Source organism: Pollachius pollachius (assembly GCF_949987615.1).
Source record: "Pollachius pollachius genome assembly, chromosome: 7".
NCBI lineage: Eukaryota > Metazoa > Chordata > Actinopteri > Gadiformes > Gadidae > Pollachius > Pollachius pollachius.
The window spans coordinates 3015245-3029012 of NC_136940.1; the positions used below are offsets into that span (position 1 = coordinate 3015245).

General features: G+C 50.9%; 1 protein-coding gene across 1 annotated transcript; it reads right to left on the reverse strand.

Annotated features, from left to right (window-relative positions):
• Nucleotides 1–2336: 2336 nt before the first annotated feature.
• orc1 (origin recognition complex, subunit 1) lies at nucleotides 2337–13572 on the reverse strand. The gene is made up of 17 exons (XM_079740449.1): nucleotides 13437–13572; nucleotides 13192–13313; nucleotides 12873–13045; nucleotides 11522–11996; nucleotides 10697–10955; nucleotides 9176–9235; nucleotides 8808–8912; nucleotides 8281–8539; nucleotides 7872–7978; nucleotides 7349–7450; nucleotides 6729–6900; nucleotides 6131–6238; nucleotides 5429–5578; nucleotides 4938–5057; nucleotides 3971–4140; nucleotides 3542–3629; nucleotides 2337–2978 (listed from the first exon to the last, which is right to left on the reverse strand). Exons 1-17 carry the CDS (start codon nucleotides 13532–13534, stop codon nucleotides 2784–2786), a joined length of 2763 nt encoding a protein of 920 aa, XP_079596575.1. The 5' UTR covers nucleotides 13535–13572; the 3' UTR covers nucleotides 2337–2783.
• Nucleotides 13573–13768: the final 196 nt, after the last annotated feature.

Genomic DNA, 13768 nt, shown 5'->3' on the forward strand with positions numbered 1-13768 from the left:
GGCGTGCGGCTCGTGCTTCTCTCCCTCCCCCTGAGACCGGTGTCGGTGCCGCGAGCCCTCGGCGGCGCCGTCGCTCGCGGTGCCCGCCGCACTGGCCGCCCCCGTGTCGGGCATGCTCTCGCTCAGCGGACGGACGATATTCTCCGGTAAACGGTGGGGTGGTGTCGCATCTCAGGGAGGCGAAACATGGATCTCTTGCGGCGGCGACTTGGTCCGTGATCGAGGGTGAAGCGGATGTGAAAGTGAAGTGAAGGTTGTTGTGGGAAGCGGGATGCGCGGGGAGATTGATGGCGCGCGCCTGGGTTTCACTGTTGAGGAGGGACAAAGAGAGAGGGGGGCTGGTCGAGGCACAGACACACACTTACACACCCACACACACACAGTCACACACACATAGGCTATAAACGCGCACACACACACACACACGCTCTCTCAGACATCAGACATCACACATCATGCGTGTGCACGTCCCTCCGCACCTGCGTGCACAACCAGCACACACATGCATGCACCGGAAACAGTAGCACATCCTTTAAGATGCTGATTAATGCCCTCAAATGACCTCTGGCAGCTGTCACAGCGCACCGCCAGGAATTGTATTATCAGGATTTATGTCAGGGGGGTACATGCAAAGCTTTCATGCAAGATCAACAGAGGTATTTGATAAAAAAGAAATAGGCAATGATGTGGATCAAATAAAAAAATATAGTTATATATATATATATATACATATATTCTATATAGATGTAAATATATGTATAATATATATTCTATATAAATATATTATATTTAATTATAATACTTAATAATATTGTCAATGTAAACAATCATACATTGTATATACCCACACGCACAGACACATTATAAATATATGGATATTTATCGACTCCATTTTCATTACAATAAAGAGATGTGTGACTCTTGTGTATCCTATACCGTATAACCACTCCCCCGTATCACCCCAGTAAACCCAGTTCAGCAGGCCCCTGCAGTCCAGCGGCCCTCGGAGATGCCAACGTCCCTCTGGAAGGAGAATCTTTACTTATTTATCAACGCAGAAAATATCTTACTGGTTAAATGTTTTAGTGAGACTCCAGGGACGAGCCTTCCTTCTCCTGAACGACGCGGACAGACACCTCATCCACAACCTGCCATCTGGTATTGTTCTTTCATCTTTATATTGTGACACATAAACACATGGCTCACATGAATTAAGATGTAAAACATAAATTAAACTGCAAGTTAGTCAGTCTGCAAGTCTGTCCACATATGTCCTGCATCAACATCAGAGTTCCTCACATGTTGTTTTTCTTCTCAGAATAACACATTGTGTGCCGTACCTGTAAATGTGCGCGTTTGTTTACCTTGCATCCACGTGTGTTTGCTTAGTCAAGTGTAGCAGCGCCAGGGGAAGTAATAAACACTCTGATTAACAGCTGGTTTTTCCGCATATGTTCTGGGGGAACAAAGACGTCCCTTTGTTGACGGTGCCTAATGAGCTCAGTGAGGTGGTTCTGCACACAGTCAGGCCTCATCCATTATTGAGGTATCAGGTTCGGCTGCGCCTCTCCATGTACGCCCACTCCATTTACTACCTGTTCGCCCCGCCGCTCCGGGGATACGGTCCGTGCCACTGGCCGGACCCCTCTGAACCCCGCCTACCCTGTGAGCGGGGTTCAGAGGGGAGGGACGCCTAGTACACAAGCACTTTCGCTTTTATTGCTTACTCACCATTCTACTCGGCTGACAGCTGCCGAAGGGCAGTGGCACACGCACGCGCACGCACACACGATTGTACACTCTTTATACCTATGGGTGTGCGGTTTCAATAGGCTTGAAGGGACCACAGACCACAATAGCAGTAAGAAATGTTCACTCCGAATTCACTTTAAGATGAAGGGAAGGATACTAGGGTAGTTGTGCTGTGAATCCGAAATCCAAGTTGGTGTATTTGTTTCAAAATGCATATGCACTCATATCTCCTTAACTGAAATTTAAAGTTTTTTTGAAATATAAAACCCTTTTCTTTTTCCGAAAAAACAATTAAAAATAAATATTGAACATAAACCAAAGAAAAAAATCCCCCAAAGTCCTAAATTCGAATGGGAACTGCCCAGCTTGAACCTTGACCCCGTCTTCCAGACAGTCAACAATACGCCATCTTGTGGGCAATCAGTACATAAAATATACGCTTATAGTTTAAAATCGAATTAATTGATTTGATAAATGATTTGATCGAAAAACTCGCATACATTTGGGGATGAAGATTCAAAACAGGGAACAATAATTATAGATATCTTTATTAAATGCAGACATTTTCACAGAAATAAAATCACAGCATTAATAAAATGTTGGCATTGGGGATGTAAATGACACATTCACTGGGGATAGAACACACTCTCCCATCACAAAGCTACATAAAATAATAAACTAGGACTGGAAATAAACCATGATGAGAATGCAGTTGTTAAAAGTGCCCCATATCCTAAAACGGCTACTATTGTAGTTCTATCTACGGCCTTCACTCACTACGTGGTTTCAACAGGACACGAAAGGCCCCACGAAAACATCCGAGCAACACCCAGAATGTCAAGTCTATCCAGGGAGATGACTGAAATTATTTTCATGTAAATAATACTAATAAAAATAGATTAAAAAAAAAAAAAAAAAAAACTGTTTGCATGCATTATCAGACTTCTCTGCACAGGTCGACACCCCCGGGCGACTAAACCACCTCAGGTCATTAAATGGAGAATAAGAGCTCGCCCGACACACACACCCCCTCAGTCGGCCTTGAGGGCGTACAGCACGTCGTCCTGGCTGACGTTGAGCCGGACCCTCTGCAGGACCCCCAGCCGGCTGGGCTCCAGCAGCAGAAGGCGGCAGGCCCCCAGGCGCTGGCACGCGGCCAGGGCCTCGGACACGCTGGGGGGCCGCAGGCCCTCCACGCGGCACAGGGCCTGGTGTTGCACCAACACCTGCCCGGGGGAAGAACCGGGTGAGATACAATAAAGGCTCCACGGGGGGGGGTAGAGTGATGAAGGGGTCGACGGAAAACACATCGATTATATTTAACAACGTGTTTTCTCTTTAATGATTGAATATTCAATTAGCCCTTAATCACAGGTACAGTCTCAAAGGGCTTAACGGGCCGTGTGTTTGACCGCCCCCTGACCCTAGCCCGCAAGAGGGCAACTCCCTTATTTAGCAAGGAAAAAATCTTGATAAGGAACGCAGTCCAGGGGATCCCTCATTCCAGGGATGATCAGGAGTGCAATGGGTGCCATAATTGACATGCAGAAACATTTATTTATTTTAATTTTAAAAAAATCGGTGATGGGGTGCTGGCCGGTTAACCATAAGGTTAAAGGGAAATGCAAAGACGTCATCATTACTCAATGCTTGATTCAGCTTTTTGCGGCTGCACACTTAGTGTTCAGGTCAACTGTGGCGGGCATTTGGTCGTTTTAAAAGCGGAACATCATGTCGTGTTTCTAGCGTGGCTGTGATCTCCCAAGGAGGGTGAAGAGGAGAGCCTCACCTGCTGGAAGGTGGCCTCTTCCAGACCCAGCCGACGGAACTCCATCAGCACGGACCGCAGGAAGAGCTGCTCCTGGATGGACGCACACCTGGACACACACACACACACACACAGTCACACCTTAAACCCATCCTAGTAACATCACTGAATATAGGCCATAATATTAAAACACACACACACACACACACACACACACACACACCTATTCTCCCTACCCACAGCTCCACCCACAGGTTTTTTTTTAGCTTTTAGAAATTTATTTTTTCCCGTACATGATTACTAACTATTTATTGTTGAAGTATGTCTTGTTTGTATGTGCCTGACCACAAATGGAGTTCCCTCACGAGAAAAATAAAGTTCTTTGAATTGAAACGAGACAGAGAAACTAAAGCAACATCGGAGGTCTGAATGCACGGACTGAAGCCTCACCTGATGGCCGTCACGTAGGCAGAGGAGAACATCTCGTCCAGCGCCTGCATCACGTGACTCATCCCAACCAATCCGGGAGCGGCTGGGTCCGGGGAGGTGTGCTCGCAGATCTCCGTTGCCCGGCGACAGATGTCCAAACAGCGGCGGGCGTCGCCGGACAGGGCGGCCACCTGTGATGGAAGAGGAAGGGCCGCCATTACAGATGGGAGAGGAAGGGCCGCCATTACAGATGGGAGAGGAAGGGCCGCCATTAAAGATGGACTCCCCTATAAGACGTCACAACAACAGCCTGAACCCAAGGTAGCCTGGGAACCGGACAAATCTTGCCGGCTCCGGTTTAATTTGCTCCGCAGAAAATGTCTGGCTCCACCAATCACCACCATTTATTTAACATGAGGCGGGATAAATATGATGACGGTGCAGGAGAGGGCCTTAGAGGTTTTTAAACCACAACAACAAAGATGGCTGCCGCTGGTGTAGAATGGTCCCTGTTGATTATAGAGACAGTATAGAGCTTTCCCTTGGAAAGTGATAGGTTCCAGACTAATTGCAGTTTGCAATACGCCTTGCGATTCCAGGCTAGATTCCAGTGCCCTTTAACGTCAATATCTGGCAAGGGCTATTCTCAAGAATAAGAGTTGAGATTAATTATCTCAAGTCTGTGGCCTTATTGAGCCAAATTTGTATCGTTTTTGCTGCTGGTAACAAAAATGTCAAAGAATAGTGATTCTCTGTAGAAGACAAATCGACACCCTCAAAAGGCTTGCGTGTAAACCAATAGCTGACGCCCAGGACGCTGAGCCCCTCATTTATACAGTACGATAAAGACAAAACACATGAAACACCAGGTAGTGAGTTGGTCGAGGGCAAGACTGCAGATCAGCTCCCTATATCAGCGGCCGGGTGGAATGAGGAGCAGGGATGGCCGGGAGAGTCACGCGCTACGCTGATAGCTGCGGGTCTGTACCTTTCTGGAGACCAGCTGGAGCGCGTCCTCCTCGAAGGCCTTCACCTTGTTCAGCCTGGACATGATGATCTGCTGGAGCTGCTTGAAGCTGTACGGCTGGAAGGACATCCGCGTCAGGCCCTGGGAGAGGAGAGGAGAGGAGAGGAGAGGGTCGGCTTAGAGCAGGAGGTAGAGCGGTGGGTCGTTACCAGAAGGTTGCTAGTTCAATCTTCGGCTCCTCCTAACCGAGTGTCCCTGAGCAAGATACTTGCTCCCGACGAGCTGGCTGGCCGTGTGTAAATGTGTGTGCGAACCCTGCTTTGGAGAAAAGACTCTAAAAAAAAAGAGAGGCATACATTTAATAAAGAAATCCCCGTATACGCACAGTACTAAAAAAATAAAAAAGGTGCACTCGTACTTTTCCACCTCCCAACCACTGGGCGCAGCAGAGCCAACCCAGGACTGTGTGTGTCTGCAAGCGTGTGTCTCTATGTGTGTGTGAAAACGCTCACCAGTCGGCTGGCCACCCTGTTGATCATGATCCTCTCGGGCAGGTCCATGGTGTTGGCGATGGTGAGGACCACCAGCCGGCCGTGACGCCGCGTGGGCCAGTCGAACAGGTTGTACATCACGTTCTGCTTCCTGGTCCACAGCAGGTCCAGCTGAGGTGCGGACGGACAGACGAGACAGTGAGACCGCCATTCAAGGTGTGCGAGACCGCCGATCATTATATATGACGTGTGGACGGATGGATGGATGCATCAATCCATATTCATTCGTTTTGTAACAAAGGTCACAAATGAGACCGGCAGGCATGAATGAATTAATCACTCCCACATGGACCGCAATTGTACTCCATGAATATAACAGAGGGCATTTACTTTAAAACTTAGTTTTAAAGTAAACTTAGTTTTACTTATTTATTTTTCCCTTTTTCTGGATTGTCTGTATGTATTCCTTTCTTAATTGTAAAGCGTCTTTGAGTATTTCGAGAAAGCGCTATAAAAACTGATCAATTATTATTATTATATCCATCACGAGACAGCGACTACTACAGCGCTGGAGACAGTGGATCCGGACCACGGGGCCACAGACAGACAGACAGTGGGTCAGTACCACGGGGCCACAGACAGACAGACAGTGGGTCAGGACCACAGGGCCACAGACAGACAGACAGACAGACAGACAGACAGAGGGTCAGGACCACCACAGACCTCGTCCACCAACAGCACGGTGCTCTCCTTCTTGGGTCCGGAGTGGCTGAACCGCTTCTCCAGCAGGGCGGCGGCGTGGTCCGGGGTGGCCTTCTGCCCGGTCAGCTTCTGCACAGAGGACACGGGGGAAGTCATCTTAATGAAGCCTCAATGCTGTTTAAAGGATGTCTGAATGCCTCAGAGCTCGGTGATTGAACACATTAAAGACTCATGTTGGGAACGGGAGTGAACAAGATTTGTATTTCATTTGATCCTTTATTTAACCAGGAAGATCCCGTTGAGATACAAGATGTCTTCATTGTTCATTAGTTCAGCTCTTAAGTTCAACATTTCATTGTTTTAGTAGTAGCTATCGATGCACAAACACCAACTGGCTACACTCAATTCTTTCCCTCTTCTCTAGTGAAAGGGATGACTTCAAAAGCTAGAGACACCCTTGTTTCTGGTGATCTACTCGTCCAATCAGATTGCGACTGGGGTTTAACCACACTGAGCACTGCTGACAAAATTAACCGAAGGTCCCCCCCATTGGTTCAATCCCAGGTGAGTTCCTCAAACCACGGTTTGTGCAACACTATGAAAAGCTCCCCTCTCTCACCTGCAGGATCTGCACGTAGGCCTGGTGGGGGTCCGTCATCTTCATGCCGTTGATCTCGATGAAGTTAAAGGCGGGGATGTCGTCCGCGTCGGAGGCCTGCTGTAGCGAGCGGATCACCTCGTGCACCGTGGCCGTCTTACCCGTGCCCGGGACCCCCGAGATGTACATGCACCTAAACACACACACACACTTTTTATTTTACCAGGAAAGGGTCCCATTGAGTTACAATAACTTCACCCAGGGAGTCCTGGCCAAGAAAGGCGGCAAAAAGTTTCAGAATACACAAAAGACAAGACGAGGCTACACACTACACCACAAATGACAAACTACACACACTAGAATGCAAGACATTACACTTAATATCAAGCTAATGTATAACAAGCTAATACAAAAAGACAGCTAAAAGGGCAACAATTGCATTGTTCAGTCAGGGTTGATTTTAAAAAGGTTTTTAAAAGTATTGAGAGGTGGGAGTGATTATAGATTTTTAGCTGGCACACACATACACACACACACACACACACACACACACAAACCAACGGCTGCGCATCTCTATACATCGTGTGGGGTCTCTCACGTAGGATGTAAACAGAGGGTTTGAGTGAAGATGCTCTTCTTACCCTCCGGTCCCGTCCATGACCTTGCTCTCCACAAAGTTGTAGATGTCCTGGAACTCCTGCTCCCGGCAGGGGAGGGACTCCGGCACGGACGACACATGGAGCCTGGACACGGACAGATGGAAACACACAGACTTTATAGCCAACGATCACAGACCCTACGACGTGATGGGTGCTTTGCCGTTCAATAAACATAACCGAGGAAAGGTATATTGCATCACGTTAGATCAATATGCTATGTTCCTTCTGGGTTCCCCTCATTCCAAATGAATGAAGCCATATCACAACAATCAAAACCGCTTCATCAAGAAATGCAGTGCTATTTGCTGACCACTAGATGGCAGCAAATCGACTCCAGCGCAAAGTTGATGGAGTCCTCATCCAGAGTATAACATAGGTTGCGAAGTGGGCGTGTGACTTTATAATGCATCAGCAACAGGAAAGGGCCTCGAGACACTGGACGCGGACGCGGACACACACACACACACACACACACACACACACACTCTCTCCTCCTCCTCCTCACCGGGCCCGGGCCTCCTCCAAGGCGCTCCCGGGCTGTCTGGCCGGCAGGGAGCGGCTCGGGATGCTGGGCGTGGCATGGCGAGGGGTGCGTGGCGTCGTGGGCGGGGCCTATGGGTCACAATAGCAATGAGTTACGTTTGATCCCAGCATCCCTCATGTACTGCTTCTGCCCTCCATCTGAACCCAAGGTCCATTCCCCCCTGCCTCCACTCGAACACCACCACCACCACCACCACCCCCACACCAAAGACCATCAATCTCCCACAGTACAGGGGGAAAGGCAAATATTTAGAGAAGGACTGAGCCCCCATAAATCTGTAGTGGGAGAAAGAGAGAGAACACGATATCCACCTCCCTCCCTCCCTCCCTCCCTCAAGCCCCCCCGGCCCCCGGCAGAGGCCCCAACGTACCTTCTTCACGGGTGTTTTGCGTGGCGTGCGCGTGGAAGCGCGGCTCTTCCGTGCGGAGCGGGGGGTTCGAGGGGCCGCCGCTCCGCGCTTGCTCTTCTTGGCGACCATTTCGTCGTCGCTGTCCATCCCCCCGCAGAACTCCTCCTCCTCCTCCTCCTCCTCCTCCTCTTCCTCGTCGCTGCTGCTCCGGAGCTCCTTGAGGGACGGGAGGAACTCGTCGCCGTCGTCTCCGTCGGAGTGAACGTCGTCCAGTAGATTCCTGGAGATAAAAACGCTCACAGATCAGAGCCGGGGCGTTCCCAGGAGGAAAAGACGCCGACATATACATGGACGAAGGTAAAGTAAGTAAGTAAAGTAAAAAAAAAAGTAGTAAAAAAAAAATAGAACAAAAAAGACATGGGATGTCCCCGCCTACACCCCTAAAAAAATAAAACGGAAGTCCGCTGGGAGGAGCCGGGGATCGAGCTAGCAACCCTCCGGTGGCCAGCCCAGCCGCTCTACCTCCTGGGCCACACGGGGACACTCACAGCTGCTTCCTGATCCGAGAGGAAACCAGCTGGGCCGTCTTCCTCCCGGAGGTCCGCGGGGTGGGGGCCGCGGTCTCCATGGGCGAGTTCTCGTTCTCCTCCGCCCTGTGGACCAACGGCAAAGCAGGGGGGCGGGGTTAGTGGGGCCGGGAACGGACGGCCAGGCACGCAGACCTCTCTCATTCGGGACTGTGTTAAATACAAGGTAAACCAACCAGAGCTTCTACGGGAGCGAATGACGGACACTGATGTTTTTCAAAGTAAAAGACCATTTGAAAAGGAGAAGCTACCGGGCATTAACGGGACTTTTAAATGGTTTCCATGTTTGCTTTGTGTTATATAGTGGTAGTTGTGATTGAGATACTTACAGCACCCCAAGAGAGTGTTCCTTGGCGGCCCGTTCTGCCCTCCTGGAAGGTGTGGACCCTCTTATGACAGAGAGAACAACCAAAGGCAGGGTCAGGTGACGTCACAGAGATAAGATATATTGGGTATAAAAACATGTGCCACCAAACTCCTCGGTTCTCTCTGTGACACCAGCTGCCGAGCAAACACATCAGCCGTCGTCTCCATGGGTGAACCCCCTGTCTGCATCCACTAAGGGTTTTGAGAGACCCCCCCCCCCAGAAAGATACCCCCGTCGTGAACACAACACCCCACACGTGCACCCCGCAAACCTCTCGTGTGTTTGGAAATTGTGAGATCAACCAGGATAAAAGGGCAAAAAACAGGAGGATTCAGTTGAACGGTTCGACATAACGTGAACCTCGCTTTTGGACCTAGTCTGACCAAGATTTGAAGGTGCCAATTAAAAATCAGGCAATGAAACGTTTCTTCTTCAAATGCGGGGTTATTACTATGAACAATAAAGTTTTAAGGAAGCCTCCCTGTCGTTCAACCGTCCACTGCTCATGTTTTCCCCGTGACATCACATCATGAAACCGGGTCGTGATCGGTCCTATCGAATACGTGAGCACCCGCCACCACCAGGGCTAGGGAGTGGGCCGACTCACTTCTGCCCCCTGGTGGCATAGTTTCTCCTGGGCGTGGCCTGTCTCCTGGGAGTCAGGGTCAGCCCCATGTCAAACACCTCTTCCTCCAGGGAGGCCACGCCACACAGCTCCCTGGAAGAGGCCGCAGTGAGTCTCAACACGGCGGCGGACCACAGGAGGAGCCAGGCCGTACGCTGGTCCGGCCTGGCCCACTGCCTCCTCTTAATATTTGGATTTACATTTAGCAGACGCTTTTATCCAAAGAAACTTACAATAAGTACATTTGGCAGAAGAAACAATATATCTCTTGACAGTAAGGATGTTCATAGAACCAGGTGCCAAGCACTAGCAATCACTGGGTTAACCCGTTCCCCGTACACAACAGCGACAGCTAGGATGAGACGCTACACGATGATAGAAACTCTTCTCCAAGTTCGCCTCAAAGGGCATTTTTCTGATAAAGAAAAATGAGTTTTTGATGTTATCAAAAATAAGAAAAGGTAAACAAGGACTTTCAGGACAAAACAAAAATACCCAAATATACAGAAGGAAACGACTTCAAATCCATCAGTGTAAGATGAATTGTCAGAGTCGTCCTCATTAACGGCTCAAACAAAACGGTAGCATGCTGCTCAGCAGAAGGAACAGCACTACACCAATAGGACCCCTAAACCCAGGTACCCTGAGGGGTACCCCCCCACTCCTAAACCCAGGTACCCTGAGGGGTACCCCCCCCACTCCTAAACCCAGGACCCTGAGGGGTACCCCCCCACTCCTAAACCCAGGTACCCTGAGGGGTACCCCCCCACTCCTAAACCCAGGTACCCTGATGGGTACCCCCCCACTCCTAAACCCAGGACCCTGGCCCCTGAAGGATGCCCCCCCCCCCATGCTCACCTGTCAGAGTCCTGCAGGGCGGCCTCCGGTGGACTGTCCCCCCCTAGGCTCATGTAGCTCAGGACCGGCTTCATGCTCTGGGACCCCCAGGACCCAGCGGACCTCTGGGCCTTCCTGACGGGGGTCAGGCCGCCGGGCTGGGACATGAGGCGGGTCAGGGTGGTGGCCGAGCGCTGGATCATCAGCACGTCCTCTTCCAGGTCCTGGTCCAGGAGCTGGCAGAGGCCCTCGTCCCCGTCCATCAGGCTCTTCCTAGGACCTGGTGGGGGGATACAAGAAGTGACGAGATCTAAATAAACGACAATTCTTTTCAGAGTTTCACGACGATTTTCTCCTTTGCACTTCCACGTCATTTCAATTGCTGTGAGCGGTCAAGATAAGAACTCACAAAAATACATGAACAGGCGCTTGCATGCGTCTCTGTGCCGTACTGGGAGCAGCCTTCCTCGGGCATCTGACAGCACCACTCATTGAGCAAAATAAACCCTGTGTGCCCAGCCCTTCGCCACTGCGACAGTCGCTGGCTAACCGGAAGGTTGCTGGTTCGATCCCCGGCTCCTCCTAGCCGAGCGTCGAGGTGCCTCTGAGCGAGACACCTCTAAACCCGAACCTTTCCTGCCAAGGTTGACTCTGCCGTCGGTGTGTGAATGTGTGAACGTAAATGGTTGCGCTCTCTTATCGTTCACTCCAGACTCCCATATTACACCATCACAAAACCTCAGGGCTTCAATCATCTCCCTAGGTCTTAACTTCCCTTGAGGCCCTGAATGTAAACTAAATGCAAACGACAGCATCATGCCCCCCCACCCCCGAAGAAACACTCACTGCTGAGCTCCAGCTTCTTGCGCACGCCGGGGGTCCGCGCGACGCAGGACCTCCTCTTGCCGCTCAGGCACTTGGAGGCGGACATCTTGGAGGCCGAGTGCATCGACTCCGCCTCCGCCGCCGCCACCATCTTCCCGGCGCTCGCCGTGCCCCGGACGCCGTGCCCGCCCGTGGCGGCGGCGGCGGCGGCCGCCGCCCGGTTCATGACCATGGGGTCCGGCGTGGGCAGGGCTCGCCGGGAGGGCGCCCTCGACCGGGGGGTCGCCGCCGGGGCGGGGGAGCAGGGCGGCGAGGGGGGGAGGGCGGGACGGAGCCGGCCGGCGGGGGGGAGGAGGCGGTGCGCGACGGCGGCGGCGGTCTCGATCTGCTCGGGTGTCACGACTTTGAAGGCCTTGGTGTTCCAGGAGAGCTTCACGTACAGCACTTCCTGTCGGTCGACGTCGGGGAACGGCGCCCCCGCTGGAATGAACTTTACCTGCAGAGGGGGAAGGAGAACAAGGAGGAGGAGGAGGAGGAGGAGGAACATGTTAGCGCACGGTGGCCAGGGCTGGGATATGTAGCTCCCTCTTCCCTGCAATCACGTCGAACGAGAAAGACCCCTGTTCACCATGGGCCGTCCCAAACCGACAACGCTACTGCTACCTGGATTCAGCTTTACCATTGCACCAGTGACGGTGTTGTACAACTAAGTGCGATCGCTGCGTTTAACCGATCTATAGGAGCAGTGGGCGCCTGGGGACCCACTGCAGGTCTACGGCCAGTGCCTGGCACAAGGGCAGTGGCACGGACCGCACATGCGTGTTTGGTGCTGAATGAAACCGGAGGACATCCGTGGGAAGAACTGAATCTGTGACGCAACAGTGTCGACAGCTGCAGTGAGTCAGATCTCAGAGATTTCATATTTTAAAAAGACAAAGCCATAGCTGTCCACGTAAAGCCCAAGAATGGAAGCAGCTGACCTACTTTGACTTATTTAAATGGTTTTTTTTTGGAAAGCAATGAAAATCGACACCAAGGACAGATTCCATTATTGATCAGACGAAATTCGATGATGCTTTAGAGCACTGGTTCTCAATTGGGGGTACTTTAGAGTACTGGGGTTACCCAGAAAAGAAAGAAAAAATGGCCAACTATCTTTAAGTGTCGATTCTGAAAGCTTCCGTTTTGTGTCAGTGAAGGGGGTACTCGGCTGAAAAACTAAAAAGGGAGAACACTAGTGCAGAAGGTTTGAGAACCACTTGCTTTAGAGCATTTTGGGATTTCAGTCATAAGTAAAACCGTCCAATAGGAGAGGGTTGACTGATGTAAAAGGTAGAGGCCCCGCTTAAATGAACCAGCCACCCTTCCTCACCTGCACGGTGTTGAGGATGGACTCCACGTTGATCTCTTCCTCACAGGTGGGGCCCTCGTAGTAGAAGATCTCCTGCGGGTGGGGTTCCCTGCCCAGCAGTTTCATCTTGTTTGGGGGGACTTCGGCCACACGGGCGAACCACTGAACCAGAGCCTTCTTCTTCTTGTCAGTCTCTGAGGAACACAACACAATGGTTTTGATGCTTTTGCATTTCTAAATGATTTGCACTGAAAATAAACACGTCTTCAGGGTTGATAGGCTGATATGGGCCTTGCTACTGTCGGAAGGAACCACACGTATGCCTTGTGTCGTCTCCTACCGATGAGCTTCGTGACCTTTGCCACGTAGGGTTGGTCGTCATCCACGCCTTCTATCAGGATGTACTGCCCGTTGGTGATCACAGTGGTCCTGGGCAGGTCCTCCAGGCTGATGTGCAATGAGCTTCAGATACAAAAAGACAAAAACACAATGGACATTTGTCAGTGAAGTTCAACTGAATCGTTAAAAAAAGAAAATCACTATGAAACAAGTACATTCGGAAAATCGCTTGTTGTCGCTACTCACTCATATTCGTCGGTTTTTAACTTCCTATCGTGGCTCACGGGCAAGCCGCCCCACTTGTAGAACCGTCGCATCCTGTTTCTGGTCAAGTACCTGACCATCTTAACTTGCTCAAAACGCCAAACAGAAGACTGATAAAGCGAATAACTACACTTGTTTAAGATGATAACGAGGCTCGGAGAGGTGCCCGTGTTCTTTCAAACTAACCTCGACGCGACGTGGACTTCAGATACCACGGTTCCCGCGAAAACGGCGTCATTTCGGTCATATAAAGTGCTGGACCAATCAGGGCCACCGCCGGAGAAGCCGGAAGTAAACGTCGTAGACCCGGAAAC

Excerpts from the sequence above, each read along its gene's own strand:
- orc1 (XM_079740449.1), bottom strand. The coding sequence starts at position 13,534 with ATGGTCAGGTACTTGACCAGAAACAGGATGCGACGGTTCTACAAGTGG. Across the intron at positions 6,901-7,348 it reads GTCATGGACGGGACCGGAGG|GTGCATGTACATCTCGGGGG; the intron begins GTAAGAAGAGCA and ends GTGTGTGTTTAG. Across the intron at positions 6,239-6,728 it reads CCTACGTGCAGATCCTGCAG|AAGCTGACCGGGCAGAAGGC; the intron begins GTGAGAGAGGGG and ends TCCTCTGTGCAG.